General features: G+C 39.7%; 1 protein-coding gene across 8 annotated transcripts in view; it reads right to left on the reverse strand.

Moving 5' to 3' along the window:
• Nucleotides 1-27,213, reverse strand: part of PHF14 (PHD finger protein 14) — a 321,061-nt gene that overhangs the window by 142,245 nt on the left and 151,603 nt on the right. For 7 of the 8 annotated variants that reach the window (XM_038390501.2, XM_043509246.1, XM_043509252.1 and 4 more), the window contains 2 exons: nt 12,839-12,889; nt 12,578-12,699 (listed from right to left, as the gene is read on the reverse strand). The exons of the other annotated variant lie outside the window; for it this stretch is intronic. In XM_038390501.2, the coding sequence (XP_038246429.1) occupies nt 12,578-12,699; nt 12,839-12,889 (173 nt within the window). The remainder of the gene's footprint in view (nt 1-12,577; nt 12,700-12,838; nt 12,890-27,213) is intronic. 8 annotated transcript variants of the gene reach the window in all.

The raw sequence follows: 27,213 nt of genomic DNA on the forward strand, positions 1-27,213 counted from the left end.
GGGGTCCAGGGGTGTGTCTGTGCGGATTTGTTCTTGTGCTTTTTCAGGGAGTTTCTTGAGCAAATGCTTTAGTTTCTTTTGGTAACTCTCAGTGGGATCAGAGGGTAATGGCTTGTAGAAAGTGGTGTTGGAGAGCTGCCTAGTAGCCTCTTGTTCATACTCCGACCTATTCATGATGACGACAGCACCTCCTTTGTCAGCCTTTTTGATTATGATGTCAGAGTTGTTTCTGAGGCTGTGGATGCACTGTGTTCTGCATGGCTGAGGTTGTGGGGTAAGCGATGCTGCTTTTCCACAATTTCAGCTCGTGCACGTCGGCGGAATCAGTCTATGTAGAAATCCAGGCTGCTGTTTCGACCTTCAGGAGGAGTCCACCCAGAATCCTTCTTTTTGTAGTGTTGGCAGGAAGGTCTCTGTGGGTTAATATGTTGGTCAGAGGTGTGTTGGAAATATTCCTCGAGTCTGAGACGTCGAAAATAGGATTCTAGGTCACCACAGAACTGTATCATGTTCGTGGGGGTGGAGGGGCAAAAGGAGAGGCCCCGAGATAGGACAGATTCTTCTGCTGGGCTAAGAGTATAGTTGGATAGATTAACAATATTGCTGGGTGGGTTACGGGAACCATTGTTGTGGCCCCTTGTGGCATATAGTAGTTTAGAATAAAAGAATGAATGGACACAAATCAGACGTCAAGAATTATAACATTCAAAAACCAGTTGGAGAACACTTCAATCTCTCTGGTCACTCGATCACAGACCTAAGAGTGGCTATACTTCAACAAAAAAGCTTCAAAAACAGACTCCAACGAGAGACTGCTGAATTGGAATTAATTTGCAAACTGGATACAATTAACTTAGGCTTGAATAGAGACTGGGGAATGGATGAGTCATTAGACAAAGTAAAACTATTTCCCCATGGTATTTCTCCCTCCCACCCCACCCCCCACTGTTCCTCTGATATTCTTGTTAACTGCTGGAATTAGCCTACCTTGCTTGTCACCATGAAAGGTTTTCCTCCTTCCCCCCCCCCTGCTGCTGGTGATGGCTTATCTTAAGTGATCACTCTCCTTACAGTGTGTATGATAAACCCATTGTTTCATGTTCTCTGTGTGTGTGTGTATATAAATCTCTCCTCTGTTTTTTCCACCAAATGCATCCGACGAAGTGAGCTGTAGCTCACGAGAGCTTATGCTCTAATAAATTTGTTAGTCTCTAAGGTGCCACAAGTACTCCTTTTCTTTTTGCGAATACAGACTAACATGGCTGCTACTCTGAAACCTGTCACTTGGTTAAAGTTAGTTTGGTAGAGCGAATGTTCACCATGACAGTAGAGTCATCACTTACCCATTCCAGAGATACCAATTATCTTAAATTTCCATCGGGAGAGCCATACGGGATCTATTTTATATTAAGGACAAACATTTCTAGAACAACCACACACACTAAGACTATACAACTTCACCAAAAAGAATAGCTCAAATCCAAGAATGTGAGTTAAACCTACAATCTTTGAAAAATTTGGAAGAACTCAATGGGAGAGTGTAAAGATAGTCTGGGGCTACCAAATGTTGTTAAACAGCTTTGGGACAACAGTGCAAAGAACAGCAGTATTAACACTCTAAACTAATATAGAGCTCCTAAAAGGGAGGATAGGGGGTTAGTTTCAATAATGTTGTGATGTTCTGACATAAGAGTCAGAGGACCTTAAAGCAAAACACACTGATCGTGTACATCCTTTTAAAACACTCTGCCTGAGAAGTTGGAATCAATCCAATCAATAAAACCCCTAGCAAATGTTAAAAGGTGAAACAGCAGCAGAGAGCTTGTAATTAATAGCTGTGCAAACCTCCTAACTGTTTTGTTTTAAGAATGATCTATATTTAATATACATGTTAACTGAAATGCTAGGAGGGACAGGAACGATTTAAGCCTTAGTTGATGAAAGAAGTGACGACTTGTTTAAACAGATCTGTTTTAAGAGTAAATGGCTTCATAGGTTTAAAGACAGTAGTGGGAGTCATCATTCAGCAGCACTTCAGCCATTGTGAAGCTCTTGACCAGCAGGAAAGATAAGTCTAGGAAGGAGGAGCAGAAGTTTAAGTCTCCAAGGTTGTTCACTTGTTAGGATATCACTGCAATTTATAAGATCTTTTTAGTCCCACTGCAACTGAAAGGCTGCTCTTCTTCATTGCAGAGAAAAGTATGGAAAGGCTGGAGGTTTAAACTACTTCACAGTAGTTCCATACATGGCAGACGATAGGCTTGATATGAACAAAAGAGTCCTTCTGTGAGGCAATGTTGCAGTATCTGACAACCCAGAGATGTCCTAGTGTGTTTTCCTCTAATTATTCTCCAGGTAACAGCTATCTTTTATAAACCGTAAAGTGGGATGTTCAAATAAACAATGGAAATCTAAACTAGGTAAATTTCTGTAACATTCTAGTGACGATGGCCCAATATTTGTGTGATCCACCCTGTGTGAGGAAATGTCAGATAGGGAAAGCTAATAAAATACTCAAGACTATGTACCCTCATTCTTCAGTTTCAGTGGTCACTCATTTCTGTTTAACTTGATGAGTTTTTCCTTATATCAAACTGAAGACTGGTCTTGTTCATTTGGAGAAATATCTTCAGTAAAACTCACAAACACAAAACTTTCTTATCAGGACTGGACTGGGAAAGGACAGGAATAAGTATTTGCATAGCTATTAACTCAAAAATGTCTCACGACAGCTTCCTTTTCCTTCTGATCTTGTGCCCATCCTGTGCCAATTAAGGCAGCAGATGAGATACCAGCCAGAGATCTCTCATATAATCTCTGCACATTATTTCTAAGACTCAGGATTCACATATGGATTGTTCCCATACTGACACAAAGAACGCAAGTCGCCCTCCCCGCTCCCAACCCAAACAGCAAAGGATCTTTTACTTGTACAATAAAAGCTTAACTCAGAACTGACTTGTAGATATTGCCTCTGAGTCCTGTGTAGCATGAGGTAGGGCAACAGGAACTGTGACTTCAATAGTGAAGAGATTGGAATGCTCCAAAAGAATCCCCCCCTTGTCTTTTGAGGTTGTACTTTCCTTGACTATATCAGTATTTCAGGCCTTCGGGGAAGTAGACAGCTATGAACTTCGGAACAAATCTTTTATTGACTTCCCTAAATAACTGTCCACCATTTGAGAGAAATGTTACTAACTTGCATTTTCAAATGCTGTCCTGCATTCGCACTACTATAAAGGAGGCCTGTGGGGAGGGGAGAAAAAGCAAAGAGCCCCAGGTAGAAGGCAGAGTCAGAGAACTGACCATTTCTGGTGACCTGAATGAAGTAGGAGAAACAACTTATAAGCTCCCTTCAAGTGAGGTAGTTTTCTGAGGCTCCTCTCCCAGTAGATTCACGACACAGCAGAAAACCTGTTTGGTAGTGCTCCCAAATATGTTTTAGCTCGTGTCCTTGAAACCTGGGGTTTAAATTTCATTTAATGAAGATTATTTAGGTCTATTCCACATCTTTACTTCGAATCCTGAAGAAAATGTGTTCATTGATTTTTTTTCCCAGTAAAACACAATCGTAGTATCCTCAGTAACCTTACCACTCACCCTCCAAACCTGCCCATAAAACAACTTTCCTAAACCGATCTATTCTTCTTGCTGGGTAACTTTTGATCATTGCCATCACCTTATTATCTTTTATGTCACATTTCTACACAGCATCTCTAACTTGCTGAAATATTAAATCAAAAGTTTAATTGGTGTTCATAAACACTAATACACTGATATAGTCAATGATACACTCTATTTCAGGTACCAAAATTCAAAGTAAATATATCTGGAATGAATCCTGTTTCCAAAACCTTGTAAGGAACTAAAATGTTTACCTTGCATGTATTATTGATTCCCACTTTCTACCATAACTTTAGGTCCTTGAAAGATAAGTTACCACATTATACAATTAAATGCCCTTATTCCCCAAAAATTTAAACAGTTGTGCTTGAGCTGAAGATCCTGCCACAGAAACATCTGGTTCAAGAGGAGGTATATAAAAATAAAAGAAAGCCCTTCTGATATTTATTGACGTTAACCAAGAGATCTTTTAATGGAGGCTCTCTTGATTTAACTAAAAACTGCTTTCTGGTTGCTGAGCTCCATTATTTCTCTCAAAATACAATAACTGTACAGTCTCTCTAGCTTGGAAAAGTAGGAAAAGTGCCAGCTCTGAAAGCAAAGTCAACATATCTCTGTGGGTAATCAGTAAAAAAATGATTACTAACATTCCATAGCTGTTGTTCTTCAAGATGTGTTACTCATGTCCATTTCAATGTAGGTGTGTGCACACTGCGTGCACCACTGCCAGAAATATTTTCCCTTTAGTGGTATCCATCAGGTTGGCTTTGATGCCTGCTGGAGTCAGTCCCTCTTAGTATATAGAGGCCTGCCGCCCTGCCGTCCCCTCAATTCCTTCTTGCTGGCCAACTCCAACAGAGAGGTAAGGAGAGTGGGTTTTGGAATGGACATGAGCAACACATCTTGAAGAACAACAGTTACAGAAGGTTAGTAACTGTTCTTCTTCGAGTGCTTGCTCATGCCCATTCCAATGTAGGCGACTCCCAAGCAGATGTAGGAGGTGAGTTCGGAGTTCAATGACAAGCAGACTGTAGTACCAAATCCACCATCGTCTCTGGACTGCTGAGTGATGGCAGAGTGAGTTGCAAAGGTGTAGTCCTAAGACCATGTTGCCTCTCTACAAATGTCCTGCATGGGAACCTATGCCAAAAATGACAGGTTTCAGAGTAGGAGCCATGTTAGTCTGTATTCGCAAAAAGAAATGGAGTACTTGTGGCACCTTAGAGACTAACAAATTTATTTGAGCATAAACTTTCGTGAGCTACAGCTCACTTCGTCGGATGCATTTGGTGGAAAATACAGTGGGGAGATTTATATACACACACAGAGAACATGAAACAATGGGTTATATCATACACACTGTAAGAAGAGTGATCACTTAAGATGAGCCATCACCAGCAGCAGAGTGGGGAAAGGAGGAAAACCTTTCATGGTGACAAGCAAGGTAGGCTATTTCCAGCAGTTAACAAGAACATCTGAGGAACAGTGGGGGGTGAGGTGGGGGGGAGAAATAACTTGGGGAAATAGTTTTACTTTGTGTAATGACTCATCCATTCCCAGTTTCTATTCAAGCCTAAATTAATTGTATCCAGTTTGCAAATTAATTCCAATTCACCAGTCTCTCGTTGGAGTCTGTTTTTGAAGCTTTTTTGTTGAAGTATAGCCACCCTTAGGTCTGTGATCGAGTGACCAGAGAGATTGAAGTGTTCTCCAACTGGTTTTTGAATGTTATAATTCTTGACGTCTGATTTGTGTCCATTCATTCTTTTACGTCGAGACTGTCCAGTTTGGCCAATGTACATGGCAGAGGGGCATTGCTGGCACATGATGGCATATATCACATTGGTAGATGTGCTGGTGAACGAGCCTCTGATAGTCTGGCTGATGTGATTAGGCCCTAGGATGGTGTCCCCTGAATAGATATGTGGACACAGTTGGCAACGGGCTTTGTTGCAAGGATAGGTTCCTGGGTTAGTGGTTCTGTTGTGTGGTGTGTGGTTGCTGGTGAGTATTTGCTTCAGGTTGGGGGGCTGTCTGTAAGCAAGGACTGGCCTGTCTCCCAAGGTCTGTGAGAGTGATGGGTCGTCCTTCAGGATAGGTTGTAGATCCTTGATGATGCGTTGGAGAGGTTTTAGTTGGGGGCTGAAAGTGATGGCTAGTGGTGTTCTATTATTTTCTTTGTTGGGCCTGTCCTGTAGTAGGTGACTTCTGGGTACTCTTCTGGCTCTGTCAATCCGTTTCTTCACTTCAGCAGGTGGGTATTGTAGTTGTAAGAATGCATGATAGAGATCTTGTAGGTGTTTGTCTCTGACTGAGGGGTTGGAGCAAATGTGGTTATATCGTAGAGCTTGGCTGTAGACAATGGATCGTGTGGTATGATCTGGATGAAAGCTAGAGGCATGTAGGTAGGAATAGCCGTCAGTAGGTTTCCGATATAGGGTGGTGTTTATGTGACCATCGTATATTAGCACCGTAGTGTCCAGGAAGTGGATCTCTTGTGTGGACTGGTCCAGGCTGAGGTTGATGGTGGGATGGAAATTGTTGAAATCATGATGGAATTCCTCAAGGGCTTCTTTTCCATGGGTCCAGATGATGATGTCATCAATATAGCGCAAGTAGAGTCGGGGCATTAGGAGACAAGAGCTGAGGAAGCGTTGTTCTAAGTCAGCCATAAAAATGTTGGCATACTGTGAGGCCATGTGGGTACCCATTGCAGTGCTGCTGATTTGAAGGTATACATTGTCCCCAAATGTGAAATAGTTATGGGTGAGGACAAAGTCACAAAGTTCAGCCACCAGGTTCGCCATGACACTATCAGGGATACTGTTCCTGACGGCTTGTAGTCCATCTTTGTGTGGAATGTGGGTGTAGAGGGCTTCTACACCCATAGTGGCTAGGATGGTGTTTTTAGGAAGATCACCAATGGATTGTAGTTTCCTCAGGAAGTCAGTGGTGTCTCGAAGATAGCTGGGAGTGCTGGTAACGTAGGGCCTGAGGAGGGAGTCTACATAGCCAGACAATCCCGCTGTCAGGGTGCCAATGCCTGAGATGATGGGGCGTCCAGGATTTCCAGGTTTATGGATCTTGGGTAGCAGATAGAATACCCCAGGTCGGGGTTCTAGGGGTGTGTCTGTGCAGATTTGTCCTTGTGCTTTTTCAGGGAGTTTCTTGAGCAAATGCTGTAGTTTCTTTTGATTACTCTTAGTGGTATCAGAGGGCAATGGCTTTTAGAAAGTGGTGTTGGAGAGCTGCCTAGTAGCCTCTGGTTCATACTCCGACCTATTCATGATGACGACAGCACCTCCTTTGTCAGCCTTTTTGATTATGATGTCAGAGTTGTTTCTGAGGCTGTAGATGGCATTGTGTTCTGCACGGAGGTTATGGGGCAAGTGATGCTGCTTTTCCACAATTTCAGCCCGTGCATGTCAGCGGAAGCACTCTATGTAGAAGTCCAGTCTGCTGTTTTGACCTTCAGGAGGAGTCCACCCAGAATCCTTCTTTTTGTAGTGTTGGTAGGAAGGTCTCTGTGGGTTAATATATTGGTCAGAGGTGTGCTGTAAATATTCCTTGAGTCGGAGATGTCGAAAATAGGATTCTAGGTCAGCACAGAACTGTATCATGTTCGTGGGGGTGGAGGGGCAAAAGGAGAGGCCCAAGATAGGACAGATTCTTCTGCTGGGTTAAGAGTATAGTTGGATAGATTAACAATATTGCTGGGTGGGTTACGGGAACGACTGTTGTGGCCCCTTATGGCATGTAGTAGTTTAGATAGCTTAGTGTCCTTTTTCTTTTGTAGAGAAGCAAAGTGTGTGTTGTAAATGGCTTGTCTAGTTTTTGTAAAGTCCAGCCACGAGGAAGTTTGTGTGGAAGGTTGGTTCTTTATGAGGGTATCCAGTTTTGAGAGCTCATTCTTAATCTTTCCCTGTTTGCTGTAGAGGATATTGATCAGGTGGTTCCGCAGTTTCTTTGAGAGTGTGTGGCACAAGCTGTCAGCATAGTCTGTGTGGTATGTAGATTGTAATGGATTGTTTCATGTTCTCTGTGTGTGTATATAAATCTCCCCACTGTATTTTCCACCAAATGCATCCAATGAAGTGAGCTGTAGCTCACGAAAGCTTATGTTCAAAATTTGTTAGTCTCTAAGGTGCCACAAGTACTCCTTTTCTTTATGCCAAAAATGTGTCTGAAAAAGCTTGTGCCCTTGTGGAATGCGCTGTCAGAGCCAGAGCAGGAACTTTCACTAGGTCATAGCATGTGTAGATGCAATAAAGTGATCCACGATTAAATCTTCTTTATCAAAATTAGGAAACTCTCATCCTGTCTGCCACTGCCACGAAACGCTGACTAGTTTTCCTAAACAATTTAGTCCTTTCTATGTAGTGCTTGCCTCGTGTCTAGTGAATGTAGCCTCTTTTCCTGGCTATTTGCTTGCGGCTTTGAGTAGAAGACCGGAAGAAAGATGTCCTAGTTACCGTGGAACTGCAACATCACCTTTGGAAGGAAGGCTGGGTTAGGGTGCAGCTAGACTTTGTCCTTGAAGAAGACCATGTATGGGGATACCGAAGTAAGAGCCCTAATTTCCGCAACCCTTCTGGCCGAGGTGAAGGCCACCTTCCAGGATGAGTAAAGAGCATATTGCCTGGGGCTTGAATGTAGGACTCGTGAGTCTTGATAGTACCAAGCAGAGGTCCCAGGGCTCACCTGTGAGTACAGTCTGTCCAGCCCCTTAAGGAAGCAGCTACAGAGCATGTTAGCAAAAATGAACCTGCCGTTTACCCTTAGGTAGAAAGCTGAAATCATCTCCAGGTGTTCTCTAATCGAATACATGATAGCCTTTGTTACTTCAGAGGTAGCAAATGAGATGGAGAGACTCAAGGTTTGGATGATGTAGGTGTCCGTGATCCTGGGAAATGAGATCCAGAAACAGAGGTAGGGTGATTGGTGTTTTCACTGAGAAGTCCAGAAGGGTGGTGAACCAGTGCTGATGGCCAGGGCTATCAGGATGAGTCTCATTCCCTCCTCTCTGACCTTCAGCAGGATCTTGTGTATGAGTGGAATGAGAGGGAATGCATGGAAGAGATGGTTCCTCCCTGGGAGAAGGAACACATCTGTGAGCGAGCCTGGGCTGTGATTCAGGAAGGAGCAGAACTGCAGAAACTTCCTGTTGCACCTCATTGTGAACAAGTCTATCTGGGGAGTTCCACGCCACTGGAAAATGTCCTTCACAATGTCTGGGTAAATGGATCACTCGTGATTGGAGACGGATCTGCTAACTCGTCCTATGCCCCAAGAAAATAGGAGGCCTCAAGGTGGACTGAATAAATTCCCACAGGTGAAGTGTTTCCTGGCACAGGTGAGAAGAGCACGCTCCACTGTGTCTATTTATATTGAACATCGCTCTCATGTTGTCTGTAAGCACCAACATACATTTGTCTTGCAGGTGGGGCTGGAACGTTTCGCAGGCAAGGCGCACTGCTCTAAGTTCCGTTACATTGATGTGTAACGAGAACTCCTCTTAGGACCAGAGGCCCTGAGTTCTGAAGATCCCCAGATAAAACCCCTCCTCCCCCAACCCAAGCAGAAGAATTGGTGACTAAAGACATTGACAGCTGAGGTTTTGCAAATGAGACACATGCACATACTGACCCAGGATCCAGCAACACAAAAGTCTGAGACTGAAGAAGTCTGAGTTGCAAAAGTACATGTTTCACCACATATGTGCATGATGCCATATGCCCCAGGAGTTTCAGGCAATTTTTTGCCATGGTGATGGGTTGGTTTCTGAGGCTCTCTATGATCAAGCCCAGGGCCCAGAATCTGGCTTCCGGAAGGATGGCTCTGGCCTGGACCGAATTGAGGACTGCCCCTATGAACTCTATCCTTTGGCCGGGGAAGATTGTTGATTTTTGCATGTTTATCAACTTCTGGAAGGTTGACAACATTAACTGTATATCTGCCTCCGCCTAGCCCGATCCGCCCTTTGATCAGCCAGTCATTGAGGTTGGGATATACCTTTGTTTCCTTAGGAAAGCCACAACCACCACCATGCACTTCGTGAAAATCCAAGGGTTGCTGACAGGCTGAATGAAGTACTGTGAACTCATAGTGTATTTGGCCCACAATGAATCATAGGAATCTTCTGTGGCCTTGGAAGACTGAAACGTGAAAATAAGTATCCTTCAGTCAAGAGAGACATATCAGTCCCCTGGATCAAGAGACGGGATAATGGAGGCCAAGGAGACCATGCGGAACTTCAACTTCTTCATGAATCTGTTGATATTTTGCAGATCAGACCGCCACTGGCCTTTTGGATTAGGAAATAACAGGAGTAAAACCCCTTGCCCCTTAGCTCCAGAGGAACATCCTCTACTGCTCCCACTTGCAGAAGCATTCACACTTCCTGAATTAGAAGTTGCTCGTGAGAAGGGTCTCTGAAGAGGGACAGGAAGCGAGAATGGGAAGGCCGGGAAGAACTGAACTGTAGGGTATCTTAGTCCTATCATGCATAGCACCCAGCAATCTGAGGTAATATGGGCCCACACCCAATAGAAAGGGGACAGCCAGTCCACAAAGATAGGGGAGGATGGATCCAGACACTGTCCTGGTACACCGTCCTTGGGTACCCCCTCAAAAGGCCTGTTAAGACCCAGGCAATTGTCTAGCGGGCCAAGTCCCATGGGCCAAAGAGGGGTGGGGAGGAGGCCCCCTTTTGTAGCGCTTACCCTGCCTCTTATTATAATCCTGCCTCCACTGAGGTTAGTAGAAATGAGGCAAAGGCTGGGGCTTAAAGTGCCTCCTCAGCTGGGCTGGGGTATGTAAGCCAAGTGACTTACAATGGCTCTCAAATCCTCTAAGCTGTTGAGCTAAGAGTCTGTTTGCTCTGAAGAGAGAGACATGCTCTCGAAAGGAAGGTCCTGAATTATTTACTGTTCTTCATATGGAAGTCCGGTTTTGCACTGAGGGAAGAGGTGGGGGAATCCTACCCTCCAAAGCGATAGAATTCAACCTCCTTGTCTGAGATGCTTGGGCCTGATGGAAAGACTAGGGGTCCAAAAAGGCCATTGAATGGGTACCTGCCACTGTGCGGGCCAGGCCACTGGTGGAAATCCTTGGCTCATATCAGCCATCAGGTACCAGCAGTCCGAGCATTGCCGGCTCCTGCGGGAGCTGTTGCACTCTTATTCGGAGTTCGATGGTGAGAAGTCACTCCCCGATGACCTCAGGGGAGTGCTGCCAGATGATATTAGAGTGGTGCCAGGACAGGGATGACTAGTGATGCAAAATCATCACCGGTTTTCTCTTTGACGGCACCTGTGGCCAATGCTGTAGCCATTCTTGTTTCCAGTACCTGTTCCTACCTGATGGGGGAAACAGCAGGTCTCTTCCTGCCTCAAATGCCTCTGGCGTAGGTCGAAATGCCATCACTGCACTCCTATGGTTTTCACTCGGAGTCCAATGGTACCAGACTCGACAGTTCCCCTTGCTAAGCTGGAGTTGACAGTATCAGACTGGCAACCATTGAGCCCGAGTGGCCTGACATGCATCTCACTCTGCCAGTTTCCTTGTGACTGGAAGGCTTCTGAATTGGGGTGTGTCCCCTGTCTATCTTTCGTTGTTTTTTTGGCATCGAGCATCCCCATGAGGGGTAGATCTTCTCTGCATCGGAGATCCCTGGTGATGCCAAGAGTCCTGGGACACAGACGAGGAGTCCTTTCTTGGTGCCGGAGTGGCTTGGCTATGCTGCCTGTCTCTCAGAGAAGCCAGTATGCTTCTCACCAAGGTGGAGGGGCTCAGTACCAAGTAGCGACTTGGCTCCCGAGCGGGGATGAAGAGCAAGCTCCATGAGGAGGAACTCGAGTCTCTTGTCCCTGTCCATTTGGATACAAATCTTGTAGCTGTCCCGCAGGTGAGATTCCCCCACACACTTAAGGCAAGGAGAGTGAGGGTCACTAATTGGCATGGGTTTATGGCAAGTCTCACACGGCTTAAACCTCGGAGACTGAGGCATGCCACAGTGCCGGGGAAGAGGAAACACCAGTAAGCAGGGTCCTACTCTATTACTACCATCTAACACTAAAACTATAATATCTACTGTTTTATGAACTATATACAGGAAAAAGAGACAAAGTCCACTGAGTAGAGTACATGTATGAACGCAAAGATGAACAGAAGTTCCAGCAACCGTCAGGGGTGGTAAAAAGGGACTGAGGGGGTAGTGGGTCAGAGGCCCCTATATAGCAGCGCTATGAGGGCGTGACTCCAGGGGGCACCAGAGCCAATCCAACAGATACCACTGAGGGAAAGACTTTCTGGTGGCAGTGCATGTGGCATGCTCACACCTACATTGAAATGGATCTGAGCAAGCATGGCTGTTCTGCAGCATCAGATCACTCCTCTTGGCTTAGACTCCTGACTATAATGCTGTGTTGCTAAAACTCGCATGCAGGCTAACTTTTCACCTTTCTTCCATATGAGAAGCATTTACTATGGTGTGCAGCGACAGGGGCCTATTAAGACATTTTTTTAAATGTGTATGTTCCTCACAATAACGTTCACTTTACCTCAGAACAATGTTACCAAAGCTAATTGATTTAATGTTTTTTACATAAGGGAAGTACTGTAACTCTAATATTGGAGTACCTTGATCAAATTGCCTTTTGTTTATCTTTGTGACCTGTTATAAAGCATAGACAATTCACCCTGACAAAAGAAAATGAATTCTCTTGTGTTAGAAAAACAGATTATGTTGCTTATTTACATCTAACTCTTAAGTGTAAATATGTGTGGCAGGTCAATAAGTGGATCAAATCAATGTTTCCGAAGTAACGTTCCCCTAAATCAGATTTTTTTAAAAGCATTCTATATTGTGATTTTCCTCATTACGGCTATGATGAGAAAGAGATGAAGATAGAACTTTAATCCCCTGTAGAAAAGGTCACAGTATTAAGCCTACCTGACTAGATTTTCATTGTCTCCAGTCCCCTTGCACGTAGCACATTCAGTTCTTAAATCCTCTGACTTGGGCTTCTTTTGTAGAACAGACTGCCTTTGCCGTCTTTCTCTAGGAATACGTTCCTATCACAGGAGAAATCAAAAGAAAGGGGTGGGGAGAGGGAAAGCAAACATTTTCAATTATAGTACTGAAGGCAACATTACACACCTGAAGTTTAATATTTGTGAATCTAAGTTAAAAAAAATACACTATTATCCCAACCTCAGGCTTTTCTTCTTCAGGCACAAAGCTTCGTTTTCGTCCTCTAGTTCTCTAAAAGAAAATACATTTAGAAATTAATTTAGTTTAACACAAAATGTCTTTACAATTAATCTACTGTTCACAAAAGACATATCTGCAGAAATTTGTTAGAATGTAAACTACTGAACAAATGCAAAGATAACTACAATCGTAAACATTAGAGCACTTTCCTTAGTCTTTTGAAAACTAGTCAATACACAGCAACATCAAAAGAGTGTGTGATTACATCTATTTAATGTATTGGATTGGAAGTGTGGATTCTTGTTCCAGCAAAATAAATTTCAATGGTTTTCTTCTCGGACATATTCTAGAAAAATACACAAACCTTCTATAGACCATTGCAACCGAACAAATATATAATTTACACATATATGGGAACAGACTATTTGTAAGAGTAGAGTCCAATTCCTCAGGCATGTATGCAAGTGCTATGCTAGATCTACTAGCTCTAATCAAGATACTGTACTGTTATTTATCTGCATGAAATGGCCTGTAAAGCACTTTAAACCTAAGCTCAAATCTTTGACTCCTCTAGAAAGTTATTTCAGTTCCCCCTCTGCTTCATCTGAGCAGAGAAATCCATACTCTATGATGTTATCCAATATCTTTTATAGGCAGAGCCAAGATCACCACATTTATTTATCTAACTCACCTACCCTTCATGAGAAGAGGGCCAGAACACACTCCTAAAATTGAAAGCTTTTGAGGGTAAAAATAAAGCTGTAAGCATTATTTCTTCTACAAATATAAAAGATCAAAGTGCTATGCTAGCACAGATCTGCTGTGGAAATGCTTACAACAGGTGTGCCGTGTCATGACAAGAACAGCTACTGTGGCCAACTTTAATCATGACATCAATGAATACAAATCACTGTTTTATTAATATAATTTCCTCACCTTCCACTCCCACTCCATAATCTGATTAAGAAATATGAAAAAAATGAAATGCTTATAGAATATAAAAGCTTGGACCACAATTTTCAAAAATAAGGAGGGGGCTAAAATTAGGCTCAAAATCCATATGTAGGCATCTTACCAATGTTCAAAAGTGCAGAACACTCAGTGGGTCAAGGGATTCTGCTAGAAGCTCAACAGTGAGAAAAACAACATTATTTAGGTTCCTGGATATGAATTTAGAAGCCTAACTTTAGGCCTCTGTTTTTGAAAATCTTGACCTGATTATTCTAATACACACAAAACATACATGTATACCTATTTTTTGTGTGTGTGACAATAAAAATAAGGTTTTACATTCCATAACCATCCTAAACTATGGATTTTCTTTTATATACATAACACCATTAATTGTGTGTACGAGTATATTATACACACAATTTTATTATATATTTTCTTTATGCTCCAAGGATATTACAATTTAATACCACAGATCTGAAATTAATAGGAAATAAAAATTCTTTTGATAATATTATGCATGTGCATTGTCTCTTCGCTTACTCAGAATGAATTAACATTTAAACAAATAAATAGCAAAAATTAATAGGTAAGTTGCTATTAGTTGCATTTCTCCAAATCTGATTCATATTTAAGTGAAGGAAATTTTTCTGTTCTGGGGAAATTAAAACTGTTCAATGTTAAATAGGACAATTAAGTCAAACCCCCAAAACCTTTTGTCAAATTGAACAGCTTTCGATGTATGTGGACAGAAGTGCATGGAGAAAGTGATGCCAATAACTATCTGGCAGATGTTCATAAAGCTGCAGCATTAACTATATATCAACATTCACAAATACATATGGAAAGATTAGGCAGATATCTTTTTAAAATTATGAAACAAAGTACTGAAAACAAATCATACATTAAAGCACTCAGAATATAAGAAAAAGAAAATATGCAACATATTTAAACAGTGTGAATTTAATACCATATGTTTTCATTGGCTATTAGCACACAACAGATGGAATAGTTATCACCAAAAGTGAAAACTATTCCAGCATTGCCAATTGACTGTAGAATATAATTTATTTAATTTACTTTATACTAACAGGGGGGAAAAACATACTATAATACAACGCAAGAGGTTTCAGTGATCTCTACAGTAACAAATTTTAAGGTTTCAAATCAAGTAAGCAAGTCACACACAGAAGTCCACCTTGAGAGAGTCACTACATTTATCTCTCTTAAACCACAGTATTAACTGTAACCTTCATGTGCTAAACAAATGGCACAAGCTGAATAACACCCTTCCCCTCATCGCCCCCAAAAAACCATTCTAGAGAACAAGAAAAGAAAATGAAGCTGAGAAGTTCAGAGATCATTCCAATAATCAACCTTTGATACCACAAATGTTAAAAAGAATGTTTTGACACACTGCTGGTTAGCCATTTACAGCTAGTTGATGCATCTGTATTACAGCACTGCAGGAGAGCGGGTTAGAATATCTGAGTCCTATGAAAAAAGAAAAGGAGTACTTGTGGCACCTTAGTGATTAACAAATTTATTTGAGCATAAGTTTCCGTGAGTCCTATGAGTAGGTCTACACTTATGGTGGCGTATAGAGTACAGACACTGCACATCCAGCTAGCACAGGGATAGCAGTGTAGACAGTGAGGCATTAGTTAGGTGAATAGACTACAGACACACCAGAACCTTAAGGAATAAATCCTACACGGCTTTCTACATGCCCAAGCCGGGCTTCCTACATTACACTGCTATTTTTTAGCAGTGTAGTGCCCCACTGTCTCCCACTGCCAAAGTCCTTCTCTTCTGCAGTGAAAGACTCTGGCAGCAGAGAAAGGCTCTAGTAGCTGCTTTCTGCTGAAGACTTTACCTGCTGCCTCCCTCCTGCCAGAGTCTTTCATTGCAGAAGGGAAGGACTTCGGCAGAGGAAGACAGCCATGTGTAGCTGCATACCACAGTGTGGACGCAGCTTGCCTTTCACTGCAGCGTGTAGCTCTATGTACCTACCCTACATGCTGCCGCAAGTGTAGACAAGTCCTATTGTAATCATTCCTGGGGCACCCAGGGTTGTGAGGCAACTCACTACCACTTGCCTTTAGCATGACTGAGCCTTGTCTGTGCCTGCTGTGGATCAAATCCCTGTAACTACCAGCCTTGGGCAACACAGGCAGCACCTTACAGGCCTCGCCCTCTCTGTACAGGTTAGCAATAGACACGTACCAACACCCCAAGTTCTCTGAGAATACATTTGGAGTGCTCAGCCCCGTTCCACAGAACTCTTATAGACCCTGTTCCCAAAGTAATAGTACACATCAGCTTCTAAGAGTCAACTTAGGATCACCACTTTGTTTAACACATAATACTGAGATTACAGAGATAATGAAAACAAGAATAAATTTATGATTAAAGAACAGGGATTCAAAAGACAGTGAGTAAGAATATAGGGAACAAACAATTACATATAAAACAAAATCATAACATGCTTCCTAGAGACTAAACCTAACAAACAAGCCATTCCCCTATCTACTACAAGATGCCTTACCCCCAGTTTTTCCCCCCCAATATGGTTGAGACACCTTCTCATAAAATCAAGCCTGCTGGCAGGTCGTCCTCACAGATTGAAGGCACACCTGGGGGATTCATCAGTACCCTAGATATAGTTTCAAAAGTTCACTTAAAAGTTTCAGCCCTGAACAATATAACACCTGCTGCTTTTGTTTTTTTTTTCCAGCACCCATAATAAATTGATTAGAATTTTGCTCACACTGTGAATGAGCATTCATTGTGAAGGATACAATACTCAATTTGCATATAACCAGCCAGAGTGAGAGAAGTATCTCTCTCTTAACCTGTCTTAACTTGCAGACCTAGATAACATGATTTTTAGTATATATACATAATTTCAGATATTTTCTATATATCCATCTCACAATGATTATGATTGACCAATGTGACACAGGCTTTTATTAGAGATCTTACATGTCATTCTTTTGGTGAACCCAGGGATCCCTGTACCCCAATGTATCCCTGTGCCCCTGGCCGTTGGCATCAAGAGATCATACCTATGTCACCAAGTAACCAAACATTCATTGATTACAAATGAGATAGTTCAGACTGAGGAAAGATTTCAGTTGCTCCTAACTTTCCTTTATAATCTGTCATCCTTCTCTGTACCCCTCTAATTCTGAGATATCCTTTTAGAGAGTGAGAGATCAGTCCAGGACACAGTATTCTACATAAGTGTATACAATTGTTTTATATACTGTGTCCAATTCTGGCTGCCACGATTTAGGAAGGATGTGAACAAATTGGAGAGTGTCCAGAAACGAGCAACAAAAATAATTAAAAGGTTTAGAAAACCTGACCTATGAGAAAAAAGTTTAAAAAAACTGGACATGTCTAATCTTCAGAAAAGAAGACTGAGGAACATGATCACAGTCTTCAAATACTTTGAGGTCTGTTACAAAGAGGATGGTGATCAATTGTTCTTTGTGACCATTGAAAGTAGGACAAGAAGAAATGGGTTTAATCTGCAGCAAGAGAGATTAAGGTTAGATATTATGAAAAACTTTTAACTGTAAGAGTAGTTAAATTCTGCAATAAACTTCCAAGGGAAGTGGTGGAAGTCCCATCATTGGAGAGTTCTAAGAACTGGTTGGACAAAAACCTGTCAGGGAAGTTCTAGGTCAACTGTTCTCAAATTGGGATCTACAGATCCCTAGGAGTACTTACAGACTGGACAGGTCTGCAAAATATTACAATAAAATATCATTTTACCCCCGAATCTCATCTCATATCTGCATTGCCTAATGATTAAAACAGATACATCTACTATTTCTGTTTATATAACATATTCCATGGTGAATGAACACTACCATAACACTCACATTGCATAAGCATTAATGTAAAAAAATCTCACTGCTTTGCTACAGCAAATCAGAAGTGACATCTGATTTTTTGATGACTGATACCATCATTGGTGGGTAGAAGTGGAATATGTTTTTACAGCGTGTGAGCAAATTACATTGTAAATGGATACATTTTTAAAACATCCTCATACTAGTACTGCTAGTTGAGCTGACACCATGGACAATGCAGAGTCAAGTAGTAAGAAACAAATGAAGAACAGAAAGTTTGACAAAAGTTGTATTGATTTTGGTTTTATGGAATTTAGTGATGGATGACTGCAATTTATTGTATGTTTACAAATCCTTTCAAACAAAGCAATGAAACCTGCGAAGTTGAAATGACACCTCACAACAAGGCCCCTGGAGTATAAAGATAAATCCAGAGACTTTTTTCAATGAAAGAAAGAATGCAATTGATAGAAAATTCAAAATGATAAACATAACACTGGTTCCAGAAAAGGCTCTGAAAGCATTTTTGTTAACATCGCTTCAGGTTGTGAAGAGTAAAACATCCCATACCATTGGAGAAGAACTGATTCTTCCAGCTGCTATAGAAATGTGCAAAATGATGGTAAGCGAAGATGCTGTGAAGAAACTTAAAGCTATACCACTTTCTAATTACGCAGTTAGTAGGAGAATTGAAGAGCTTTCAAATGATGTAAAATGCCAAATAACTGAAAGACTACGTACAACTGAATAGCTTGCAATTCAGCCCTATGAGACAATTGATGTTGCTAATGCAGCACGATTATTAGTTTTTGTTCAGGATGCTTGGCTGGGGGAAATTTTGGAAGATTTTCGTTTTTGTCAGGAGTTACCAGAACACACAACAGATCAAGAAATATTCAAATTATTGAATGATTTCATGAAAGCTGAATCGCTGAATTAGGAAAAATGTGTTGCGATTTGCACAGATGGCGCTGCTGCTATGACAGGCAACAGGAGTGGTGGTATGGCAACAATATGAGCAATAAACTCACAGGTAATTGTAACAAACTGTAACCGACTTTGGCAGAGTACTTCAGTGTTTACTTTAAAAAATATAAACATGGAGGAATATGATTGCATTCCGGATCCATTCTCAACTTTTGCTATGTCATTTTGCTGTTTGAGTGGAAAAGCAGAAGAGTTACTGCTCAAACTATCCTGTGACCACACACTGAAAATTAAGTTTCAGGAACAGACACCCTGCCAATTTTGGCAACTGTTACTGCAGTGTACCCACTTTTAGTTATAGAAGCAATGAAAGTACTGCTACCTTTCCCAACAACATATATATGTGACATATCATTCTCTGCCATGACAGCTATGAAGATAAATTTCAGGTCACAACTGGAAGTGGAGAATGATTTACAAGTTTGCTTGCCAGCCATCACACCAAGCATAGATTCATTCTCCAGTAAGAAGCAGGCACATCTCTTGCTTCTCCATCTCATGATATTTGTAAGTAGTCTTTGTGACGTTGCACTCTATGATTTTATGAAAGTATGCTGATGAGTGTGAATATAATGTAACTAAAATATGCTTCATGCAAAAGGTCTCTTGTAAGGTATCATTGCAAAGCTTATAATCTACTGAGTGTGGTCATCCTATTTATATAAATGTATCACTCTTGTATCTGAAACTAGAAATATGAAATGCAACTCTGAGGACCTATTGTAATTATGCAACCTGTGGGCCATTAATGGTGGTTTGGAATCTTGATGGCTCCCATCAACCAGGACAATTGACTGTGGATGACTCTGTTTGCGGGCAGACCTTCCTGTGAGTCAGGCTAGTAGGAATGAAGGTTGGGGTCTCACAGGACATGTGATCATGTCACCTGAACTGGAATCCATCTTTAACCTGGTGTCTTTCCATTGAGAAGGAGGGGTGGGAACCCAGAGGGACAAAGGATTTCCACCTTATGCAAAAGATATATAAGTGGGTGGAACAGACCAAAGACAAGCAATCATGAGGAATCCCCTAGCTACCACCTGAGCTGGAACAAGGGCTGTACCGGGGAAAGATGTCTGGTCTGTGAAATAAACTTACTGAAAATCTCTAAGGGTGAGATTTTATCTGTATTCAGTTTTTAATACTGTACTAGACTTAGACTTGCATGTTTTATTTTATTTTGCTTGGTAATTCACTTTGTTCTCCCTGTTACTACTTGGAACCACTTAAATCCTACTTTCTGTATTTAATACAAATCACTTTTTACTTATTAATTAACCCAGAGTATTTATTAATAGTTGGGGGGAAAACAGCTGTGCATATCTCTCCATTAGTGTTATAGAGGGTGAACAATTTATGAGTTTACCCTGTATAAGCTTTATATAGGGTTAAACGCATTTATTTAGGATTTGGACCCCATTGGGAGTTGGGCATCCGAGTGTTAAAGACAGGAACACTTCCGTAAGCTGCTTTCAGTTAAGCCTACAGCTGTTAGGGGACGTGGTTCAGGCCTGGGTCTGGGTTTGCAGCAGGCTAGTGGGTCTGGCTCAAACCAGGCAGGGCACTGAAGTCCTAAGCTGACAGGGAAGGAAAGCAGGGGCAGTAGTCTTGGCACATCAGTTGGCAACCCCCAGGGGGTTTCTGTGATCCAACCTGCCACACTCTTATACTCTTTTTATTAAAGCATTACTAACAGTACATGTTTTATGATGTACACACATACTTTTGTCAATCAGTTTCTCAGTTGGGGGTCCATGATTAACATTGCATTTGAAAAGGGCTCCATCAATAAAAAAATAAGTTTGAGAACCTCTGGTCTAGGTGTACTTGGCTCTGCCTCATTGTAGGGGGCTGGACTTGATGTCTTGAGCATCCTGCATTACATTTCTATTATTCTGTATTTTTAATATTTTCTGTACTATTTTCCATCTTATTCCTTATGCATCTTAGTCATTTATTTTTTTGACTGCAACTGTACATTGAACAGTAAATTGTCCACAGTAATGCCAAGATCCCATTTCAGAGTTCTTCCGTTAATTTAGAAACTTACCAGGCGTATTAGTAGTTAATATTTCTCCCTCCAATATACATCATTTTACATTTATTAATGTTGAATTTCATTAGCCACTATTTTGCACATTCACCTAATTTAGTTAAGTTCCTCATAGTCTTCCCTGGACTCTACCAACCTAAATAGCTGTATCATCTACACATGTTGTTAACTTGCTGTCTACCCTCCTTTCCAGTTTATTTATAAACAGATTAAACTACACTCAACCCAGTATGAAACTTGGAGGAAATATGGAAACATGCCACTGTTAACATTTTGCCACAAGGAAAATTGATCATTCATTGCTATTCTGTTTCCTATCTCTTAGCCAGCTTTCAAACCATGACAATATTTACTTCTCATGCTATTACTATTTCATTTCTTTAGTAGCCTCTTCTGAGGAACCTGATAAAATGCTTTTTGAAAGTTTAAAAGAACTTCAACTAGTTCATCTTTATCCATTACTTAATTGATATATTCAAAGAATTCTAATACATGAGTGAAACATGATTTGTCTTTGCAGAAAATGGTGGTGAGATCATATCATATCATGTGTAGGAAAGTCTTTACACACATGATGACACTTAAAAACACAAATCTAGACAATATGGTAAACACATATTTCTGCTATCAATTTGCATTTTCTACTTCTAGAGGGCCATCTGGAAATTGATATCAATGTAGTTTATTTTTACTTTACTGCATTGTATTTTGCAACTTGTTCTTATAATATGTTAAAATCATAGGATTATATCATTTTTCAAAGTAAAATGTTTCACTTTGACTTTACCCTTTGCATGCCATTTCATATTTTATTTATTATTTAAAAAAAAAATACATGTAGACAACCTGCTAGAAGAATTAGCAAAATAACAAGCAGTGGGTAAAAGGGTTAGTTACAAGTCACATCTCTCATTAGCAATCAAACCCAACTGCGCAGATCAATATGGCAACAAGTTCATATAGCTGAGGTAACCTTCACTTACAGAAAAAGAGTAGATTCTCTCTCTTTTGAGCTCATTAGCAGGGGATAACTGGATCACAGGACAGATTCAATTTCAATTGCCTAAAGCAGAAAAGCTCCAAAAACAGAACCTTTCATTACTGCTGCAGTTGTTTGAAAAATGAAGATAACATTTAAGTAATATGTAAACCATCTTAAAAACAATTTCTGATCCCAATACATGTACACATACTCCCAGAATAAGGAGCTAATGCAAAGTCAGTAAAATCTGTCAAATATATACAGAACACAGAGAAAGTTGAGCCCAGAAAAAGCTAATGAATTATTATCCTTGCTTAGAATTCCTATGAAATCCCAAAATTCACAGTTTGTAGATTAATTCATTAATCATTTCAATTCCAGTACTCTAACAATTTCCTTTTCCTACTTTAGGCCCTGATCCTGCAAACTCCTCTGAATAGTCAGATCTCTGCATTAATTAATTAATTAATTAATTAACATTAATTAATTTCAAGGAGGCTCTGACAGGAAACAGGTTGTGACCAAGCACAACCAATAACAGGACTGCGGTCTTAGCTATTATAGGAGGAACTGGTACCTGGGCACCCCATGACCCAGGACATAGTCCACCCTTTATACCTTTCTGTATATAACAGCCTTGTGCTGATGCCATCTAGCTAATGTAGTTAGTCTTATTGCTCAAGTGGCAGAGGTCTATGCTGAAATACTGAAAGTTTAAGATTTAGTCCCTCCTTGTGATGCACAATTGGGGAGGGCTGTGGCAGTTCTACGTAATAGCTTGTTTTAATCTTTTAAAAAATACTGGGAAATAACATACAAAAAATTATGTTAAAAAGTTATTTAATTTCTGAAATCAAATATTTGAAAGTTCGGAAATGCAGCCTTAATTCTACTGCCTTAGGCATATGCTTTATAAAAGTTTTTAATTACATGATCACATACCATTTTTCCCCCAGAGAACCTCTGTTTCATTGAACATACAAGATAGACACACATGGGGCAGAATTAAGGTTGCACGGGAAACCTTAAATCTTGCATTTCCTAATTTTGTGCACTTGACCTAGCAACCTATATAATTATCTTTTAATATATGTATATTTTCATACTAAAAAAAAAAAACTATTAGAAAGAGTACTAGGCACTTCACAAACAAGAAAAACAAAGATCCCTGTCATAAAATCACAGTCAAAACACAGAATGCATAAAAAAGTCAAATGTAATGAACCAAAATAAAACTGAAATGAAAGATTTAATAATCAATGTTCATATATTTCTAACACATTATGAATCTAACTAGAACAAATCCAAAACCATTTTTATATAATATTTAAAAATAACATTCAACAGTTAAATAAAATACAGTTAAATACCCAGATTACCATTTCTTTATAAGAGATGTTCTTGCCATTTGGAATTATTTCTTATTAGTAGTAGTTTCCAAAATTTACAAAAATATATACAATCGGAAAACAATCCCTGCCCCAAAGTTTAAAAAAATAAGCATCTAACCCTAACTTTACTAGCATACTGTTAAGGTGTTTAAAGGATCAAGCCTTGAAATAACAAATATTTAAAAGTATATGGGCCACTTAAAAATCTCTTCTGTCAGAATTTGTCACCTACAATTGTTACAAACAACATCTAAGGTTATCATAAATGAAAAGATCAGAGGAAAAAAACTATTTGTACAGTGTATTTACTTTTCATATCTGACAGCCAGTTCCATTGCTTTCCATCTCCAGTTAGGTCCTGATCCTGTAGACACTTATGCACTTTGGTAATTTTAGCCTGGTGCATAGTCCCAAATCACATGCAAGACTACTCAGCTGTGTAAAGTTATTTTTGTGTGACAGTGTTGCAATGTTGGGGTCTTAGTTTTCCCAGTTTGTGTGGGTCTTTCAGAAGGCATGAGAGAAAAAACATGTACACAAAATAGGAAAAATGCAGCAACCATAAAAAACAGCAGAGAACTCAAGGGTGAGTGTAGCACGGAAACTACATTTAATTTTTTAAAATTGACTAGATTTCAAATTGATAGTAACTTTTAAAATAACATTAACTTAACCAGAAAGGTGATTGAGGTAGGTCAATATTAATATATTATTTCCTTGATAATAATGGTAACTAAATAAATTGCTTTTTATCATTAAACACCTACATATGTGTTATGTGCTATGTAATACATAACGCAACTAAGAAAGCTGTGTTAAGGGAGCTATTACATTATTACTGTTTTCCCATTAGATTTCACAATCTTCAAAAACACTTTGTCTTTCTGGATAATTGACCTTGGCAAACCAACACTAAACAAGCCTTTTGGGCATTTATGTCTGAAATATTAAACTTTTAACAGTACATACATCTTTAGAACACTGAAATTTTAAATCAGATTCACATTTGTTTCAAATGAATTTCCACGGATAAGAACTTTACTGGAAAAACTACAAAATTCGTCGCTCAATGTTAATTGCCAACAATCACCATCTACACAGAGACACTTTTTGTCCCAATCAAGCACTGACCTTGCCCAACCTTGATTGGCTTAGAAAATGTCACAGAATCTTAGCATGATTGTAGCAAGACGTACCTATGACTTCACTCATACTGGTTTCACAAGTAAAATATTACTTTCTATATCATACTATTTTTTCTTCAAATAGAGGTCTTTTGAACAAAAGACCCACTCTTTTGAAATAAGGACACAATCTCCATTTAGGTGAGGTGTCAGAGGATCAGACACTATATTTCTTTAATTAAGAAAAAATGTAAGTGTTTAAATTGCCCTATTTTATTAGCAGATATTCCCAAAGGCAATGTGGGATGAACTAGAAGGGCAGTGGATAAACATTTTATGATGCAGGTTTTAATTAAAATATAATGCATGATTTTTATTTCAATTAAAAAGTTATTCTATTAAGAAGCGCCAGGTGTTGAAACACTGTCCCAAGGGCTAACAACCAAATAGTGGAAGAAAAATCATGCTAATGAGTTTTAAATAAGCAAAAAGAGAGACTGCATGTCAGTTTGAATATCATCAGCATGTTAAATTAACGTAAGGGACAATATCTGTTCTGAGTACAATTATACATTATGGACATACATACAATCATGGCATGCACACACACAGTACAGCCGAGGACACAAATTCAAACAAAAATCTACATTAAAAGAGAAAAAGTTTGCCCTAATAACAAACAAACAAACAAACAAAAAAAACACACCCAGAAGAAAATGGAGAGTAAATAACAGCATCTTACACTGATACAATGCCTCTCGTCACAAAAATTCACAAAATGCTTTTCAAACCTTTAGACAGATCTTCATTACACAGGAGTCACTTCAGGACCTAAAAGAAGCCATGTTCAGGATTGAGGATGAAGCCAGGCTATCAACAAGCACAGCACATTTGACAACAGGGTTGCAAAGAGGAATTTCACTAGTTATAACAGGGCAAAACTCATCTATGATAGAAAATGAAAATGAGTTTTAAATGTCCATGCAGAAGAGACAGCCCCTTGATTTTTAAGGTCTCATCTGAAAGAACCTCTTTTCCCACCAATAACTGGATGTAATTAAAAGGACACAAACTGGCAATGTTCAGATTACTCTTCAGTAATAAAAAATTGCTTGGATTTAGATGGAACTGTCTACTGTTGTGGAAACAGAACAATGCCTTGAGAAGACAAACACTGAAGCCTTCTCTATCCTTCTCTATTCTTGTAGTAGTAGTAGTAACATCATAGTTCTACTTCAGTAACAAAGTAGGTGATTTTTTGTACCTTATGCTCTATGACAGTGATACTCAGACTGAGGAGCGTGAACTGCAAGTGGCTCTCTAATGTGTCTCTTGCTGCTCTTTGCAGTACATGATATTGAAACACTGTGTGAATTAATTATTAACCAGTCAGGATGCTTTTATTATGTTATTAGCCAATTAAGTTATCAGCTTGCACTAAGTTATTAATTTATTTGCTATGAGAATAATATAAAAAACTAATTATTTCCCCCTGTTGTACTGTTTAAATATGAATATATAGTACTATAGTAAATGAAACAATAAATTCATACTACATACTACTGTAGCTCTTTTGGGTAATATTGGTTGCTAATTTGGCTCCTGAACCACTGAGGTCTGAGTATCACTGCTTTATATGATAACTTGGCAAAATGGAATGAATTAAGGATGCACTGCGAACATTCAGTCTAATTATCTGGTTTCTTTAGAGGAAAGTCTCTGATGTTAACAGCAGCTTCCATATGTTTGAAATAAATAAATAAATAAATAAATAAATAAATAAATTTCAAACATATGGAAGCTGCTGTTAACACACACACACACATATATATATATATATACACATACACACACACACACACACACATACATAAAGGAAAATTATGAGTTAATACAATAGAGTAAACTAAAAATCCAGGCCATTCCCAATCCTGCTCCTGCTGCTTCTTCAGAATTTCTAAGATCCGTCCTTTTCTCTCTATTCCCAATAGCCAAATCTCTTGCTCAGGCCCTCATTTTATCCTTCCTTGTTTACAGCAACATACACTTTTCTGGCCTCATAAATACATACATATTTCCTCCCCCTTCAGTCCATATAAGATGCTATTGCTAAAATCATCTTTCTTGCCTGCTGGTGTGATCTTGACTTTTCTTGATCCCTCCTTTGGATTCCCATCTAATATTGTTGCAAATTTAAGTTTCCTGTCACCATCTTTCAAAACTCTACATAATTCTACCCCTTCCTACTTATCCTTGTCAAACTTTGTGCTGGCCCCAAACTCTCTGGTTAATCAATCTCATCTACCCATTGCCAGTTTCTCATGCAATCAACCTTCATGCCTTCTTTTATGTAGTCCCGCTATGCATGGTATGAACTCCCTGAACTCACATGCAAGGCCTCTATCCTTTCTGCTTTAAAGTCCCTCTTAAGGACCCACTTTTGCTGTGCTGCTTATAGTGAATTAAGGTGACGTATATACATAGTTTATTCTTCTTCTTTCCCTCAACTCTGCCTACTTGGTTTGTTCTTAGAATGTGTGCTCCTAGGAGCACAGACCATCTTTACGTGTTTGGAAAGCACCTAGCACATACTGGGCACTACTATAAGTAAATAATATATAAAATAATTATACTCCTAAATAAAAGTCTATGAAATGTTATTCCTTCACAAGTATGATTTGCAATTTTCATATCCAAATGTCTTGCCAGTGTTTATTTTTCATGCATTTAAATATGTGTCAAGCATGTTACATGCCAAGTTTCTGACAAGAGCAAATTAGTACATACAAGTTTTAAACTTCAAAAATATGGTGTTTAATAAATAGAAGAGCTGAATTGTTCAGTAAAGTGACATCATCTTACAAAAAGCAAAGCCCCTAAAAAATAAATAGAAAAAGGTGTTCCAACTGTATGGAATTTTAAAAATGCTCGAATACATTTTATTTGTTATAGAGTGACCTTAATGCACACCAAGTCCCAAAACACTAACTCTCTGGGGAAACATAATCTAAAGAGATTTAAAGG

The sequence above is a fragment of the Dermochelys coriacea genome, chromosome 2 (assembly GCF_009764565.3).
Source record: "Dermochelys coriacea isolate rDerCor1 chromosome 2, rDerCor1.pri.v4, whole genome shotgun sequence".
Lineage (NCBI taxonomy): Eukaryota > Metazoa > Chordata > Testudines > Dermochelyidae > Dermochelys > Dermochelys coriacea.